The sequence below is a fragment of the Astatotilapia calliptera genome, chromosome 16 (assembly GCF_964374335.1).
Source record: "Astatotilapia calliptera chromosome 16, fAstCal68.1, whole genome shotgun sequence".
Taxonomy (NCBI): Eukaryota; Metazoa; Chordata; class Actinopteri; order Cichliformes; family Cichlidae; genus Astatotilapia; species Astatotilapia calliptera.
Genome location: NC_137437.1, coordinates 5,100,041 through 5,117,458, shown reverse-complemented (window position 1 = coordinate 5,117,458; position 17,418 = coordinate 5,100,041). Strand labels below are relative to the sequence as shown.

The window sequence follows — 17,418 nt, the reverse complement described above, 5'->3', positions numbered from 1 at the left end:
CAGGGGGGGTTTAGTGAATGTAGAAAATGGTAGTTTTATGGGTTTTAGAATTGTTTTTAGTAGAGAGCAAACATTTTATGTACATTTTAAGGGCGTTTTATTTGTGCTCCCTGGCCTAGTAATAAACTGTTTCTGATCAGACCTGCTCCCTCTCTGTGCCCGTGGTATCTGACTCGCTTTAGTGTCTGCCGCGCGTTACATTAAACGCGCGGCGGACACTAAAGCGGTCGCGCCAGAATGTCACGCTAAAAAGAAAGATTCTTTAAAATACAAGGGGGAGCAAGCGAGTCAGATACCACGGGCACAGAGAGGGAGCAGGTCTGATCAGAAACAGTTTATTACTAGGCCAGGGAGCACAAATAAAACGCCCTTAAAATGTACATAAAATGTTTGCTCTCTACTAAAAACAATTCTAAAACCCATAAAACTACCATTTTCTACATTCACTAAACCCCCCCTGCTATAATTAGGCCACATGTTCATTATGGGTCCATCAGCAGGCCAGGAATTCCTCCTTTAGAGCAGAGTCCACGCCAGCCCCGTCTTCAGCAGACAAGAAAGAGCCACCCATCATCTTGTCCTTCCGCTGGCCCATCACTTCCCAGCCCGGCTTGCGTTCTGCACCCGAATCCATGATGCGACCACCGCCACAGCTCCCCTTGCGTCGGTGTCCTGCAACATAACAAATAGGGGCCAGAACAATGGTCCCAGAAGCGGCCCTGGCTCATGGCCATGGTGACCCTCTCCCAATCCAGCTGCACCCAGTAAACAACAGTAGAGACCCTACTCACAAATGCAGGCAGAGGTAAACCTCTGCCCTGCTGCCAATCACACGCGTCGTCTCTTACTGTTGCCGTTCCATGAGGTCAGGACTTGGTCGCCGCATCACACTGGCCATCTCGCATTAACCTTCCAGTCTGGGGCCTCTCTCTTTCAGTGCCCAGCTAGCCTGTTTTTAAAAGGTCTTTACACAGCTGATAGGCCACCTCTGGACACACCCCTGCCTCAGCAGGTGGTCCCTATCAGCTAATTTGTCCCATGTGCAGCCAGTCCACAGTGGATAAAAACCATGTCACATAAAACACTAAAAACCATGCAATAGAAACAGAATAAAACCATGCAAATAAAACACTCATAAATAAACACTAAAAATCAGAATAAAAACAATATACAAGATAAATACAAATTTCCACTGTGTGACATATACCACACAACCAGTGATGAAGACAGTTAAGTAGCTGCATATTTGGGACTTCAGTGAATATTTTTCTAGAAGAACCAGTAGAACCATTTCACACTGTCTGCTTTTCCTGCACTGACACATTTCAATGACATTTCTAATGCTTGAAGTTTGAATTTTCATGTTTGTTACATTTCTGTTTCTGTTCCTCTGTTATTCTGGTATGATATCATTTTTTTGTCCTTTTGTGTTTAGCTCCTACATCAATTTTATACTAATTATCCTCTCCTGCGCTTCTAGTGCCCTTTCTGCCTTGTTTCAGCACATCCTTCTTGCCCTCTTGTGCTCACTCTTCTGCCATTTTTTTAAATTTAATTTACTTCCAGCCAAGTTCTTCTCCTTTCCGTGTCTTGCTGTGTAATTATTAAGTGTATATACAGTCCTGTCTTCCACACACCTGTTGTAGGTTAACATTTTGAACTTTATTTTCAGAATGATTAAAATACATGCCTCCTATTTGTCTGCATCATGCAATTAGATGCCCAGGATCATATAAAAAGAAAACCCAAACCTTCTCGTGGTCTATTTCTAGGCGGCAATCATGCCTGCACATGGAGACGATAAGATTATGTGACAAAAATCTATATTTCTTAACATAAAAAAAAAAAAACTCCAGTAATGTCAGAACCTGGCCACAACTATATAGAAAAAAAGAGATTATGGCAGACTGAACAAAGAGAGCATCTGACTGGCACATGCAGAACAGAGTCAACGTTGGAGCGCCACAGATCACGAGGGAATTCATTACAGAAAACTTAAAACAACAAATGAGGAGGCTGTTTCTATAGCAACTGGTAAGAGGGGATGCCATTGAGAGAGGGTGGAGGATTGGTGATACTGTGATTGGAGCCAGGTGTGCCAGATAGGTGTGCCAGATGGGCAGCCATAGACCAGCCATGGAGCACAAGCACAAGAGAAAGGATCAGAACTGGAAGCACAGGAGACCACAGACTGAAAAATATGGTTTTGCATCCTAAGCTGCTACATTATAGCTACAGCTCTGCTTTAACAGATATGATTTATCTAATATATCAGTCTCTACTGCTCATTTGGGGTGGCTGTAGCTCAGGTGGCAGAGCAGATCAACCGGTGGTTCGATCCCAGGCTGCTCCAGTCTGCATGCCAAATATCCTTGGGCAAGATCCTAACCCCATGTTGCTCTCTGATGCATCCATCAGAGTGTGGATGTGTATGAATGTTAGATACTTAGCAATTAAGCTTAGAAGTGAATGGGTGTGATTGGGTGAATGAATTAGTTGTATAAAGCGCTTTGAGTGCTCAGACAGAGTAGAAAAGCACTATATAAGAACCAGTCCATTTACCATTTAGGGAAAAACACTACCCACCCAACCCCAAACAGAAAATAAGAACTATCTTCTGACTGTAGCCCACAAACGTAGATTACTGAAAAATGTGATGATCATTATTTTCTGACAGGGTGAAAAGTATGGCCACCTCATGTGTGTGACAGATAAAAGCTGTACCGAACCAGAGAGCAATCACCTTGGCGGTCACCGTGTCAAACCCCAGTATCCTTATTTTATTTTAAAAGTAGTAAAAGGCAATGTTAAAGTTACATAAGTCATCATTTTTGCAAATTTTCTTATTGCTATATCACTGTTTGCTACTCAAAAACTTCATTAGCTTGGTATCATAGTTTTTTGTGTTTCCTTTGAATAGCAAAGGTAAAACTGGTACGTACATACGTGTTACCTAAACTGAAAGTACAAATGAAAAAATAACCATTTATTTCTCATCAGATCCGTCATTGCTGTATGTTTTAAATCAAGCATTTGGTTTTTGCGTAAGTGCCGTGGAATGGAGCATGTCTATTTTTCAAAATGAGAAACAAATCAACTGTTTCTCTGTGATTCAGTCATTCCCATTTCCTTTGTTTTTGTACAAGGCAATCACACAAGATGACCCCTGATTACCAGATCTTCATATACGCACACTTGAAAGATTCAAGAGTAAACAATGTTTGAGTTTATTGCTTTTTCCCCCTTCCCTTTGTTGCATGACAAAGAGGCTCAATCAGCAGGTTGAGTAGACTTTTCATTTGATAATCACTTAAATTATGTTTAAGGTTTAAGCTTTTCAGTCAGGGTTTATGTAAATGCACTGGTACCCACAGTCATGCAAAACAGAATAAAAGCAAAGCTACAGAAAGATAAAAACATATTGCAAAACAGCAAAATATGAATGCACGAAATTAGTATTTGTATCATTGAAAAGTGTCCGTCTTTCTTATGCAGATTTCTTATGAAGACTTTTAAGCAAAAGGTATTAAAAACAATTCAGTTTTATTTATACAGCGCCAAATTACAGCAACAGTCACCTCAAAGGGCTTTATATTGTAAGGTAGACCCTACAATAATACATACAGAGAAAAACCCAACAATCATATGACCCCGTATGAGCAAGCATTTTGGTGACAGTGGGAAGAAAAAACTCCCTTTTAACAGGAAGAAACCTCCAGCAGAACCAGGCTGAGGACAGGGTGGGGCCATCTGCTGCGACCGGTTGGGGTGAGAGATAATCATAGATTATCAAAAAATATTAGATCATTTTTGTCTGTAACCTTTGGTTTAATATATTCCTCTCTGCCTGTCTACAACGAAAGTCTGTCTATCACAGATAACAGATTATCTGCTTCTTGTGGGACAGATTTTTTTCATAAAACCAAAACAATGAATAAAAAGAGGTTAAAAAACACAGCAGAGGTTCTGAATCGGGTGTTAATCACCTGTGAGTTGATCGCTGGGAAAAAAAATAGGAAAACCAAAACAATGAATAAGAAAAAAATTAAGTGTTTCCAGGGTGTAACAATGCAGATTCACCTTTATTAGTAGGTTTTGGTACAAAATCTGGTGTCAGTGTCAGGGGAAATATGAGTGCAGTGCTCTGCCTCCAGTCTACTCGATCAGAACAGTTAATCCCTGAAAGAATAACATACAGTGTCCACGTCACAGCACCACCTGACACAAGGTGTGCTGCTTAATCTGTTAAATAAAACAACAACGTATGCAGGCTTCAGGTCTATCTATCTATCTATGAATGCTTACTTCAGGAAGCTTTAGCAAGCTTTAACTTGCCCTGTAGCTTCTCATAGGGTTTTCAGTCTAACAGATGCCAGGCCAGTCTTACTTTCTCAGAATAAGATTTAGCTGAAAAATTAGACTTCCCTAGTTGATGAAACTCTTGTGTTCAGAAACTTTTAGAAGCTGCTGAGGCTTCTAAAGGGGTTTGAAACAAGTTAAAGCTCAATTCTTGGTTTTCCCGAAGCAGAGACTCATTCCCTGACATTTCCAGATTATCTTTGAAGTGACAGGAATATTGCAAGTCCAGGGTTGCCAGGATTTAACACAAGTCATTTAGAAATAATGTGTCCTGTAAGAACGTACTACAGCATGTGATAACCCAGCAGAAACAACAACATGCTGTTTTAGGTTGTTTTAAAGCAGAACTTTTTGACTAAAGCAAACATACCATATTACTCAAGCTCATACAAATCTCCTCATATGAAAATTAATCACCGTCCAATCGCATCCCAGTAACATTTACATCAAGACCAGAACAGGAGAGCATGAATCTTCATATTCATTTATAGCTGCAGATCTTTGGAATCACCTGAGAGTGTCCATTTGTTTCTGTATCTTAATTAGGCGATATGTGAGTACCTCATACAGTCATCATTCGTTAATAACGATTTCCCAGCAGGAGTTCACATTAAATGCTGGTAATCTTTTTAACATTTAATGCAGTTTATTGGCTGTTTTTCTTAATCAGATTCACCATCCACTTTCCTTTTCCTGAAGGAGACCAGTCATATCTTTGTTATCAACTTGACGTCAGTCCACGCAGCAAAACAGCCCAATACTCCCAGAGCTCAACATTCCAAGTGCTCTGTATTTTTCCAACTCTACGCCCTGTGAGTGGAGCGAGAGAGAGAGAGGGAGAGAGAGATGGAGGGAGTGCAAGGTGCGTTGGAGATTGCGCAAGCGGGTTTGCTGATGCTCAGATTGGTGTGTTTGTGATTGGCCACCTGAGGAGATGCATGTCAGCCAGCAAAGTTGCGTGCTTTTAAAGTGCTGCGGGCAGAGGGCAATGCATTCAGAACACTCACAGCTGTTAGGAGACGAGACCGGAGAGCAGAGCCACGTCAAGCAGACCTTCCTCAAACACAGAGAGAAAAAAGAAGAAGAAGAAAGTGGAGATATGACTCTGTCAGCTGTGCAACAACTTTTTCTGCTGTGTTTATTCATTTGCTTTGGATGTTGGAGCACAACAGGTGGGTGAAGCATGATACTGAGTCAGATACATGTAAACCAGCACCATCGTCAAGGTGCATGAGTTGTTTTTGGCAGCTAAAATTAATCATGCTCTAAAAGTTGTTTTCAGTGGTGATCGCTTATAAGCAAAGTGTAATTTTGAGTGCATTTTTTAAGGTTTTATATCTTTATGAATGCGCCTGTAAGTTATGAAGCCAGTCGTACATTTAGTGTAAGTTTTTAAAATAATTATTTATGGTATACTAATCCTGATGCAAGAAGTGGAAAATTCCAGCTCACTATATAACAAATAGGCTTCATCACTGGTTTCAGGAAATAAGGAATATCTGAGTCATAGTTGTAGGACTATTTCAGCTTGCACTTAAACTCTCAGTATATGTTAAAAAAAAAAAAGCAATGCATAGGTGGATTCAGAGGCAATTAAAGAGGGACTAACACCACAATGTAACACAACGTAGCCAACATTGAAATGGTTAATAAGTTCTAACTCAATCATTCATTGTCACCGAATGATTTATCAGTGCTGTATAGATCCATAATGAGCTAATAAATATAGGTTGATGTGCTTTGTACTCAAAGATGCAGTATCTTGCGCAGTCTTTTTAATTAATAAGACTTCTTCACTGGATATTTTAAACAAAAGTATAAAATTGGTATGTAGTGAATGGATTGTGATGTAATGAATGGTGACTGGTGATACACCAAGATGTGATAGGCATAATGTATGATTCTGATTAATAATAATTCTTCATAAATTCCCCTATAGGTGATGTTAGCTCAAGGTTATCCCACTTTTTAAAAAAAAGTCATAATGTGTGCAAGTGCAAAAACTGGTACAATATGTACAGTCTTACTCCAGTCTGGGTGCTCTGCTCAGACTGGGGAAATCTTTTATAAATGACTCATTGTAAGAGAAAAAAATGCATTTATTATTAAAATTTAGTACCAGTAGAATTATATCAATGTAAAACGTACTCTATTACAAGTACCGATCCCCTATTAAAATGATTTATCAAATAAATTTCCCTTCTAAATGAAGGAGTGTGATACCTGGATGGAAAGCATTTACCTGACCTCATATTAAAATGTTGCGCTCTGTTTTAACTCTGAAACGCACAGTGACGTAAGCACATCTATGCAGACAGCAACATGTTAACATGGAGAAAATGTAAATGAAATGATACAGAACCAGTAGATGTCGGTCCAAATAGGTTTTTTAATGAGATCTCTGAAATTCATAACACTATCTCCAACCTGTATGTTATTATTCTGAAATGTTTCTTTGACAGCTTAAAGATGCTTATTGAGGAAAGCTTGAACGTTTTCAGCATGTCGTTCGATAACAGTCACTCATGAGCAGCCCGAGCCTCACAGTCATATGTAGTATTGCATCAAACATACACCAGCAGCCTCCTCATATTAGAGGCTTACTAATAATATGAAATTTGAACACATAAAAATACAATAAATGATGATACAGGACTTCTAAATTATTATTTTGGACTACATATGCATGACATCGTGGTATCAGTCCAATTACAATATTACATTTATTGAATTATGCTGCCCTACTATAAAAAGATCGATAAGTATTAACATTATGTGTATCTTTATCCAGATGCCAGTCCTCTTGATCAGTGGGAAGACGGCATAGTGTTACAAAAGGTAGTGAGACTCTTCATTTACAATCATCCCTCCATCACTGAGGCATTTTTCAAAGTCTCTACAATTTTTGTTTTTGCTGTTGTTATTTTCCTCCTAACTTAGTGGATGATCCACTCATTCTGGTCTACATTTCTTGTGTAATTAGCACTACTTATTGCCAGTTTGATGAACAGTGTCATCTGCACTCAGCCACACATTCGGTGCTTTGAGCAACTCTGTGACAAGAAATATACAGACACTTAGAAGTTTGAGTACAAATGTTCTATTTTACTTTCAAACAGTGTTGATGTTGTGTTTTATGGGAAAATAAGAAGTAAGAATAGAAAAATCACTGGTCAAAGGTATTATGTTGCATTCACTGCCAGCTTTCAAGCTGTAAATAAGTGTACTGTTTGTCTGCAGGTGCGAGGGATCAGAAGTGATGATTTGAGTGGTGTCTTGCGGAGAGACCAGAATGAGGTAGGCAAACATTTTAAAGCTACTTTAAAGGTTTCTATTCTATTCTATTCTATTCTATGCTATAGGCCTCATGCTAACACTTTAAAGGGGTTTTCGACGTATGATCACAAACTATATGACTTTAAAAACTGCTTTTAATGCTTGACTTGTGAAAAACCATACCTTCAAACCACAGCTGACAAACTAATCCTTAAAAAATAAAAGTCCAGTTCAATAGATGGTCACATGTCAAATTTCAATTCTCTTCAGCAAGCTGTGTCAAATGCACGTCCTTTAAATAAAAAACATTACATCACAGCAGAGGCAGAAGTACAAAGAGGAGAAATGATGAAACAAAAAAAAAGTGCTTCTAAAAAAAGACAGTTTTAGACGGTTATCCTGACGGTTAGCAGGATAAACATGACTATGTCTGGGTTGCTACCCAAGTTTATCTCTTTTTGAAGTTATGGAGTGGGCAGGTGAGCCACCGAGTCAACAGGAAGACAACATGACATGATACCACAATACCCAAAGGAAGTAACAGAGCTGGAATCATTGTGTGCTCTCTTACGTTTTGCTGAATTATTGCTGTTTTGCCTGTTTACTGTATTCAAGAGTCAATGGAGGCAGGATAGAGTGTGAGAACTTTAATTCTGTTATTAATGCCTAATTGTTTTCCTTCCCCCACAGGAGCAGGTCCAGAATGTCTTCAAAAGAGTAGGTTTTCTTCCCTAGTTGTCTTTACACTTTTCCATCATTTCTGCTGTTTGTTCAGCACCAGCTCACTGATTCTGCTCCCCACCCCCCAGTTCCTGTTTCATTACTCCAAAGCACGCAACTCTGTTGGAGCTGTACAAAAAGAGGTGAGCAAATGAGCAAACCAATCAAACTTAGTGTCTGATGTTTCCATTTATTTGTCATTTTCGAGAGTTATTGCTTTAATTTAATGCAGTGCTTAAACTGCTTTTGGTCATTTCAATTGGCAGCATGGGTGGAAAAGGAGAACACAAAACATCTGCTTTGAGGCTTTCAGGTTGATTATGAATTTTTATTCAAAACCTGTTGAAGTGAACGAATCTAAAGACTCTTTTTTTCACCCCCGAAAACGGCAAACAAACCTAAGTAAGTTTCAGTTTCAGAGCTGGCCATTTGGATGCTGTCGGCTCGCTCGCAGAGCTGATACAGCATGACAGCAGGTGGCAAATGCGACTTTAAATACTGAAATCTGGAGCGAAATTCTGGTCTTTTGGCCTACTCAGCAGATCCTCATGAAGCTCTCTCCCTTTCTTCCTCCAGTCTCATTCAGTTCACCCTCTCATGCGACTTTCACCAAAGCTTTCCCAGAGGAGAAAGAAGAAGGTGGTACTTTTGGTGAGAACACAGATCTGAATGCTTTTAACTGATTTTTTTACTTGGAGATTTCAGAGCAGGGTTATGAATGAAGCGGATAGAAAAACTGCAGACATTTGAGCTTAGGGACTTTTAAAGCTTCCTACTTAACAATTGGAGGTAGTAAACTGTTTTTGGCTGGTGAGCCATTCACGTTAATCAGTGTTTGCAAGCTGAAGGGGTTTTGAGCTGCTCAAGCAGGAACTGTTTATTGCTCCCATAATTCATTTCATCTCACTAAAAATGTCTAAGTAGGCAAAACAATACAGTTAAGAAACTAGATTAAAATTTGGGGAAATAAATGTTTTTGGCACAGCACACATGAAAAAGTTGCCCAAACTGTCCTTTAGCCCCTCTAAAATTGACTCCATACACTTCAGAGATATAATAAATGCTAAAACTATGGCACTAAAGTGAAAATGTGCATTTTTTCCATTATTAAGACTAAAAACAGCAGAAACATTTTCATCTCTTCTCTGCACATACAGCAGACATTCTCGAAAACACACACACGCACACACCCCATACTTTCCACTCATTTCTCTTCTGCCTATAAAGACTTAACCTTTTCAGGTAGTGAAGAAGTAGTGAACCAGTGATTAAGAATTAGCCAGCATGTATCACTTTTAATTGCATTACTACTCAGGTTCAATGTAGTGACTGACTCTTTCTCTTCATCTCCTGCTAATTAAACAGAAGATTCGAGGTCTGCCAGAGGGGATGTTGTAAAAGGAAACAAACAAACACACACGTATCAGAAGAAGAGCAGCTGGCAGATCCACCTGCGGACATCACACTCAAAATCAACTGATGGACCACGCAACAGCATCTGTAACTTTTTTGTTAACAGAAACAATTTGATTGTATAGCTGGAAAAAAACTGAAGTGTGTTGCTAAAGCTGCCGTGTGTCTTGTTGCTTGCAAATGCAAAAAAATAAATAAAAAATTGGTGTCATTGGACGGAAACTGTCACAAAGCAAATTTGGCAGATTGCTACACAAGACATGAGTATCTAAAACAAAACAACACAAAACCGTCACTGATCGCTGTGGCAAAGAGGTGAACTCACATTTAATTTACCAGAATTAAATGTACATGTACATTTTGTGACATAATTATCATGAAACGGTATTAAAAAAAGTTAAAACTCGTCTGTGATGCTTTTGTGAGGACGTAGTTGATACAGTTCAATGTTTAATCAAATTACAAAACAGTTGTTGTTTCCCCTGCTGAAATGTACTGTAGGATGATCATAATGCAGGTTTGACACTTTCCAGCAGCCCAGTGGCCTGTCCAAATACAGGACTGATCCAGTATAAGAGCGCCACCTACATGGTTACAACACACAACGCACATGCTGACAAAGGAGAAGCCGCCCCCTCTGCTCGGTTTTAAGGTCTTCGCAGTGTTTTCCATGTAGCTGTCACACGGCTTTTGTGGTTGAAGTTACAGGTGTTTACTTTTTTTTAATCCTCATCCTCTGAGTCACTGTCTTTTCGTGTATGAAGTGAACTTCTTATCGATGACATTAACTTGTCTTCGATTTGTTTCTTGGGGTTTTCCTCCAGGTCTGTCTTCACGGCTCCAGTTTCTGATAACCTCCACTCCAGCTCTGATTGGGACACACAACATGAATTATAGACACTTCAATCGCATAACATGAGGTATAGCCGATGCAATATCGCTCAACAGATTGACAAACTGCAGCGTCCAAAGTTACATGCAATACACTGAGATGTACTGAAAATAAATTCATAACTCTCAAACGAGCTTTAGTGACTTAATAGAATTCTAACAGTACCTATCATTAAAACCAAACTGCCTGACTAAAAGTGCAACTGCTGAAAAATGAAAACATGACAAAACAAATTTCAGATTAAATGCCAACACCTGTGTACCTACCTTCCTGATATTTTCCAGTTTAAAACAACACAAAACGATCATTGTATCCACTCAGAGATAGGTCTGTCAGGCCTACAGTCAGTTAGTTAGTTTTGTGCTTAAAAAATGTTCGGTTTTGTCAGCAAGTCGCCTCTTACCTTCAACTTTCAGGTTCATGCCCCCAAAGACCAGAGGACCGATGAACTGGGCCTTCATCTCGCCCTCACAGTAAACAAAGATGGTGGGCAGGTTGCGGTCGGGGTAGTTGGGGATGCAGGTGGTGGAGATGGACTTGAGGAACTTGGTCTGAGGGAACTTCCTGGCTAATGTGCTCAGGTGCTGGTTGATGAGGGTGCACAGAGGGATGCTGGTAAGGGAGATGAATGGAGAGAAAACATCAGACTGACCTGTTGGTGGTAAACTTTGTGACAACAGTTGCTCATTTTTAATGTAATGTCAGTTAATGTTAATGTCAGTAATTGTTTCCTGCCCCAAGTGAATGTGTGTGGAATATGAAATAGACAGCATCAGATCAGCAGTACTGAATGGTTATACCAATACGAATCACATTTAGGCACAGTACTGGGGACGTGAGCCACAACGATGGCCCAATGGCATTAATTATTTGGCCAGTTAGTTAATTACAAAATCTCCAGATTGCCATTGGCTAACTGATCCCTTCTTATTTTATCCAAACTACAAAACACAAAAACAGATATTCAAACAGCAACCAAGTGCATGAAGAAAAGAAAAAAAAATACTCATATCTAAGCAGAAGCATATAAAGAATGGAAATAACACATTATCAAATAAATTTGAGGTAATTTAACAAATCAAAGAATTTAATTTTAAGAATTACAAGACATTGTATTTTAAACAGCAACGGTTTGCAGTTTACCTGCTCAAAATACCAGGATCACCTCCAACCATGAAGTGTTCTGGACTTAGAACAGCTTTTCACATCACCAAAAATAAATTCTCTCTAACTTTGAGAGTAGATTTGTTTGAGATTTTGTTCAATAGCATTTTAATTGCTGCAATATATAAAACTGGACAAACATAATCCGACTGTTCAATTAAAACATTTTAATGATAACAGCAACCTGGAAGTGCTAAGTCTATTCAAAGAAAAAGCATGTAAAATAACTGAGATTAATGGTAAATATACCCTTATAAACACGAAATGAAAAACTTCACTCGATATTTTCCTCATTCATGCTTACTGGATGACCTACCCCTGCTTGTAGAGGTGCAGCACCACCCAGATGCCATCTCCAGCCTTGTTGACCTCTTTGACGTAGTCCTGTCCAGAGATTTCTGCCACCTCACCGAACACATTCTTCATCTGGGTTGCTTTCCATTCGGCAAGACGCTTCTGTCTGCAAGGAGACGCAGCCTACATCAGTACCCCGACAAACTCACATGACTATCAATCCACAATAAAAGTTTAAGACAGAGATTTTCTTCTCTAGCAAAAATGTTTTCTTTTTCATGACCAACAGAAAATACTAAGTATACTTTTAACTACCACATTCTAGTTAAAATCAGCTTTTCCCAAGATAATTTAACAGTACCTCACCAAAAAAATAACAGATCAAGAGGTCTAATGGGTGCAAGCAGAAGGTGTAAACAAACAGGCAACTAACCACCAGCATAAAGCTGAAATTATTTATTCTTGTTCCACTCTACTTGAGTTGTGCTCCAGTTGTTGTATTGTTTACCTATACATCTCAATGGCTGCTTCATCTTCCTCACTGAACTCATCTTCATTTTCCTCTAGCTCTTCCAACGTCATGTCCTCATATGTTTTAACTGATCAGAGAAAAAAACCCATTAACATATCAAATAATACATCTGAATATTTCATGTGCATTTAACTGGCATTTGCAAACTATGTTAGGTTGGATAAAAATTTGCCTTTTGCAGTTTAAGCTACAAAGAATGACTGATCTCTCTTACCAACAGACTGCTGTTGGAGGGCCAGCTCCTCCTCTTCATCCTCCTTAGGTGTCTCCTTGGGAGGAAGAATTCCTTTCTTTCTCAGAATATCATTCCACTCTGTATCTTCATTTGGGTTCTAAAGAGAAAAGAAAAAGGTTTCTTTTAATCTGGGTTTCCATGTGATGTGAAAAAACAACATGACATTTCCAAGGTCAGTCTTTGTGCAAACAAATTACTTCCACGAGTTAACTTGATCTAACAAATAAGCTAAGATAGTGCTATGGACTAAGATAAGGCATGTGCACTCTATGGGTCTGGATGTGTTTTATAGTTGCTTAAAGTGAATGTATAAGAGCTCTGCTATACTCCTATTTGATCACAAACTGAGTGGATTTGTTTGCAGATCATATTTTATGGGCACTCATTGGGATCATTTTCTGCGAAAGAAAAGCCTCATGATCCGTGAAACGTCCCTACTAGATTGGTCAATAGATCCCCTTTGATGTGACTTAGCAAGCTGATACCCAGCTTTGGGTGACTGCTTATCTTTATAGCCAATGTTAGAATGAGTGAATCCAGATAACGGAAACACAGCCCTGGGTATGTTGAACTCGCTTCGTAGTATAGGCTCCAGGTCGTTATAAAGTTAACATCAAAACATTATTTGTTATTTACCCTTTTAATAAACACTTATTAAACTCAAATAAACTATAAACATTTTTAAAAGACTAAAGGTCACTGGATTTATCAGTGGTTAAAAGTTTTTACATTTTCTTTTATCGTTTCCACAAAATATTTTAGCAAATCTGCTACCATATAAAAGTCTTCGTGTGCCAACGTTTATTTTTAGTTTGACAGTAATCGTCTCAACTCTGGTCCAAGACTATTCCGAGACCTTTTAACTGGTTTGAAGTGTTACAGGGCTAGCTTGCTAGCTAAGTGTAAAGCTATTGAGTGCTCAGAGACACTGCTGGCTAAATATCTAGAAAATTAAGTCGTCACGTTACACGGCTTTAAATGACATTAAGTATTCTCATTCACAGCCGGTACGCTGTGACTTTTAACAAACTAAAGAAGGTTTACCAACCTGCATTTTGACTGATAAGAGTTCTCTGAAATCACACCACTGTTCCCCTCCCAGACGCGGAAATAGAAGGAGCGCAGCCAAATCGATTCCGACAGGAAACAAAAACCTGTGACTGTTTCACATGCGCACAAAAAATACCCAGCATTAAAATAGCCCCCTGTAACTATCTATATAATGTCTCAAACATTTACTGAACTAATTTTTTTTTACTGTGGTATAAAAACAAAAATTCCTGATTTTAGAAGGACTGGGAAAAAAACGCTTCACGGGGAGGACAATAATAACAGAGACACCAAGTTCCTGTTGAGGCGCAATATGCCCATATAAGGAATGAGAGCGGAGCATTCCATTTGTGGCTGCTGAGAGCGAATCCAAACAGGTGCCACACACACACACACACACACACACACACACACACACACACACACACACACACACACACACACACACACACAGAGTACAATATTTACTGTGGGATGTAAAAAGGGCACACAACGCAAAGCCTCTCAAGTGTAGGCAAGGCAAGGCAGGGCAAGTTTATTTGTATAGCACAATTCAACAACAAGGTGATTCAAAGTGCTTTACAGAGACATTAGAAACAAAAACAAATAAAAAGCATGATTTAAAATTGATTAAAACAAGCAAACAAACAAACAAATTAACAAAAAAACAAAACAGTATATAAAATCAAAACAGATAAAATCAAAACAGATAAAATCAGTAGTTAAATGTAAGTTTTGAAATTTAAGCTTAAAAGTGTGGATTTGGTGCTTTATTCAAATGCAGCTGAGAACAGGTGAGTCTTCAACCTGGATTTAAATAAACTGAGTGTTTCAGCTGATCTGAGGCTTTCTGGGAGTTTGTTCCAGATATAAGGAGCATAAAAGCTGAATGCAGCTTCTCCGTGTCTGGTTCTGACTTTGGGAACTGATAAAAGACCGGATCCAGATGACCTGAGGGATCTGGAAGGTTCATACTGGGTCAGGAGGTCACTGATGTATTTTGGTCCTAAACCATTCAGAGCTTTATAGACCAGCATCAGAACTTTAAAGTCTATCCTCTGACGGACAGGCAGCCAGTGTAAAGACCTCAGAGCTGGACTGATGTGGTCCACTTTTTTGGTCTTAGTGAGGACTCGAGCAGCAGAGTTCTGAATGAGCTGTAGTTGTCTGACTGATTTTTTAGGTAGACCTGTAGCACATTACTAAAAAATTAGTGAATAGGTTATTAGCGATTCATATACGGATAGGTGCCACGTTATGCACACAATAACAGTAAGTACTGGTGTACATATTTTTTTATTCACAGATTTTCATAGATGTTTGCATGAAACTGGTAACACAGTGAGATCCTTCCGCTTGACCGCGGTCATTTTGTTTACTTAACTTCCTCTTTTTCTTCTTCCCCTTCTTCCTCAGCTTTACACCACTGCCATCCATCCGAGCTCAAAAATAATCACATGTGACTATATATGAATATAGATATATTCTTTTTGCTGGTCTGTCACTGTTAAAGGAGGGCGGAAAGCGAACTACTCAAAGCCCCAGATTCACCCTATAGGCTATCATTTTATTTATAATTTTATTTTGGGAGCTTCATTAATGTCAACATTGCCTGTCAAGTTGCACCATTAAAATATCCAAAAATTGAAGGTGTGGTGTTTAACAGATGTGCCTTAGAAAAAAAAAGGCCCCAGGTTTGATCACAGGAAACCCCTTTGGGCTTACCTCAGGAAGGGCTTCCGGTATAAGGACAAAAAAAGAGAGTCCCCAGTCAAAACATGTCGAGCGACCCCTTGTGAATAAAGGAGCCGAAGTTTTATTTTCAAATGAATGGGTTGGTTTATTGGCCCCTTAAAAAAATCTGTGTTTAATCGAGTTATCATAAAGGTCGTTTGTGCTGTGGGGGTGGTTCGCTTCAAGCACATTCTGCCCACAAAAGAGTTATTTTTATGTCATATACTCTGTTAATTTTAGAGGTTTAGAGTTATTTAGATCTGTTGTGAAACTGTTCATTCAAACGCCCACCGCTGCAACAGGTTTTGTTCATCCCGGGCAACCTACAGTTAACCTTAAGCCAAGGATCCAGCAGATTGTTTGATAAAACAAGTACAAAGCGCAATCGCAGTCTGCAGTGACACAGAACAGGAGTGAAACTTTGCGTGGTTCAGTTTCAACCCACACTGTGGGAGTGTCAGAGAGCGTGGGTTTTAATGGAAGCAGGTGTGAAGTGCACCTGCCGGTGGATCTGTCGGGATAATATATCCTATATTATCTCTCTATGTGTTCCTTATTACACATTTCCAGTGTTTATCATCCAGGTCCTATACAGGATACAGGATACATTACAAGTCCTATAACATAAAAAGCTGTTTTCCACTCCACTGACAGTCTTTCAGTGTGTCACTTTTCACAGAAACTCTTTTTTTACAGACCTGAGGGCTGTTTCACGCGAAGGTCCAATCACAGAACGGTCACTGGCTCACTACCGGAACTGGCGGAAGGGAAAGTTGGTGAAATGCGGAACAGGACAAAATAAAGTGAAGAGCTCTCACTCTGACCCCGTTTTTCACAAACTGTGCGCTTTTTTTTAAAACTTATTAATCAAAGTACAAGTGTTATAGCTGTGTAAGTTACTAACAAACCACAACTACTTTCCAGCTTTTACCTGACCACCATTCACAAGTTAGACTCTGCAGAACACGTTACAGTCATTTTCACTTATTTATTAGCTCTTTAGCTCAAAATCTGCTGCGGCTGATCTCAGTAAATCTAAGTTTCCTCTCTCATGTGGAAACTTATGCAACAATTGGCAGATGTGGTTAAACGAGTTGCAGGAGAGCCAAAGATCAAATCCAAAGCAGACTGTTTTCATAAGAATCTACTGTAGCGGGTTAATTTATTATTTTTAAATTACAGTAAGTTTTTCCTGTTGAAATTGTTGAATGTTGAAATTTGACATTATTTTATATTAAATATTGAAGTTACATGGCACAGCTGGCTAAATAAAGGTGGGAGGTGAGTTTAATTCTGTTAAACTGCTTTTATTGTTTCTTTGACTGGATCGTGTGAGTTTGAAGAGGAAAACATGTGACTGAGAATATTCTGCATAATAATGGTTTTTCTTTTTTTTAAAGCAACATTTTGGCTGTGGCTATAGTGGCTAAGTTCAAAATTATTCCACAAACGTCACATCGACAGCTGCACATTAACAAATACTCTAAAGCAGGGATTTCACACTCATTTTACATCATGGCACACATACAGCTCAGTTTGAGCTGAAGTGAAAAATTTAAAAAAGTAGTGCAGTTTCAACAGTACATCTCAGTTTTTCTACATGATAAAAAAAAAATGCTGCTCTTGAAGCTAAATGAAAGAAATCTGTCAGTTTGGCTCTTTCGGCTTAAATTGTAATAAATAAATGTGTAAAATTACACCAAAGGTTCTGGTAACTAATTCCTGTAAATATAAAACAGTTTCTAAAAA

The 17,418-nt window shown here is 38.9% G+C and overlaps 2 protein-coding genes across 2 annotated transcripts; one reads left to right on the top strand and one right to left on the bottom strand.

The window, feature by feature from the left end:
• Nucleotides 1-5,180: 5,180 nt before the first annotated feature.
• On the top strand, nt 5,181-10,174 carry nms (neuromedin S). The gene is made up of 7 exons (XM_026145527.2): nt 5,181-5,531; nt 7,151-7,197; nt 7,600-7,656; nt 8,326-8,352; nt 8,445-8,498; nt 8,932-9,006; nt 9,721-10,174. Exons 1-7 carry the CDS (start codon nt 5,294-5,296, stop codon nt 9,751-9,753), a joined length of 531 nt encoding a protein of 176 aa, XP_026001312.1. The 5' UTR covers nt 5,181-5,293; the 3' UTR covers nt 9,754-10,174.
• On the bottom strand, nt 10,068-14,069 carry pdcl3 (phosducin-like 3). The gene is made up of 6 exons (XM_026145526.2): nt 13,934-14,069; nt 12,865-12,982; nt 12,627-12,717; nt 12,141-12,284; nt 11,064-11,272; nt 10,068-10,636 (listed from the first exon to the last, which is right to left on the bottom strand). Exons 1-6 carry the CDS (start codon nt 13,937-13,939, stop codon nt 10,491-10,493), a joined length of 714 nt encoding a protein of 237 aa, XP_026001311.1. The 5' UTR covers nt 13,940-14,069; the 3' UTR covers nt 10,068-10,490.
• Nucleotides 14,070-17,418: the final 3,349 nt, after the last annotated feature.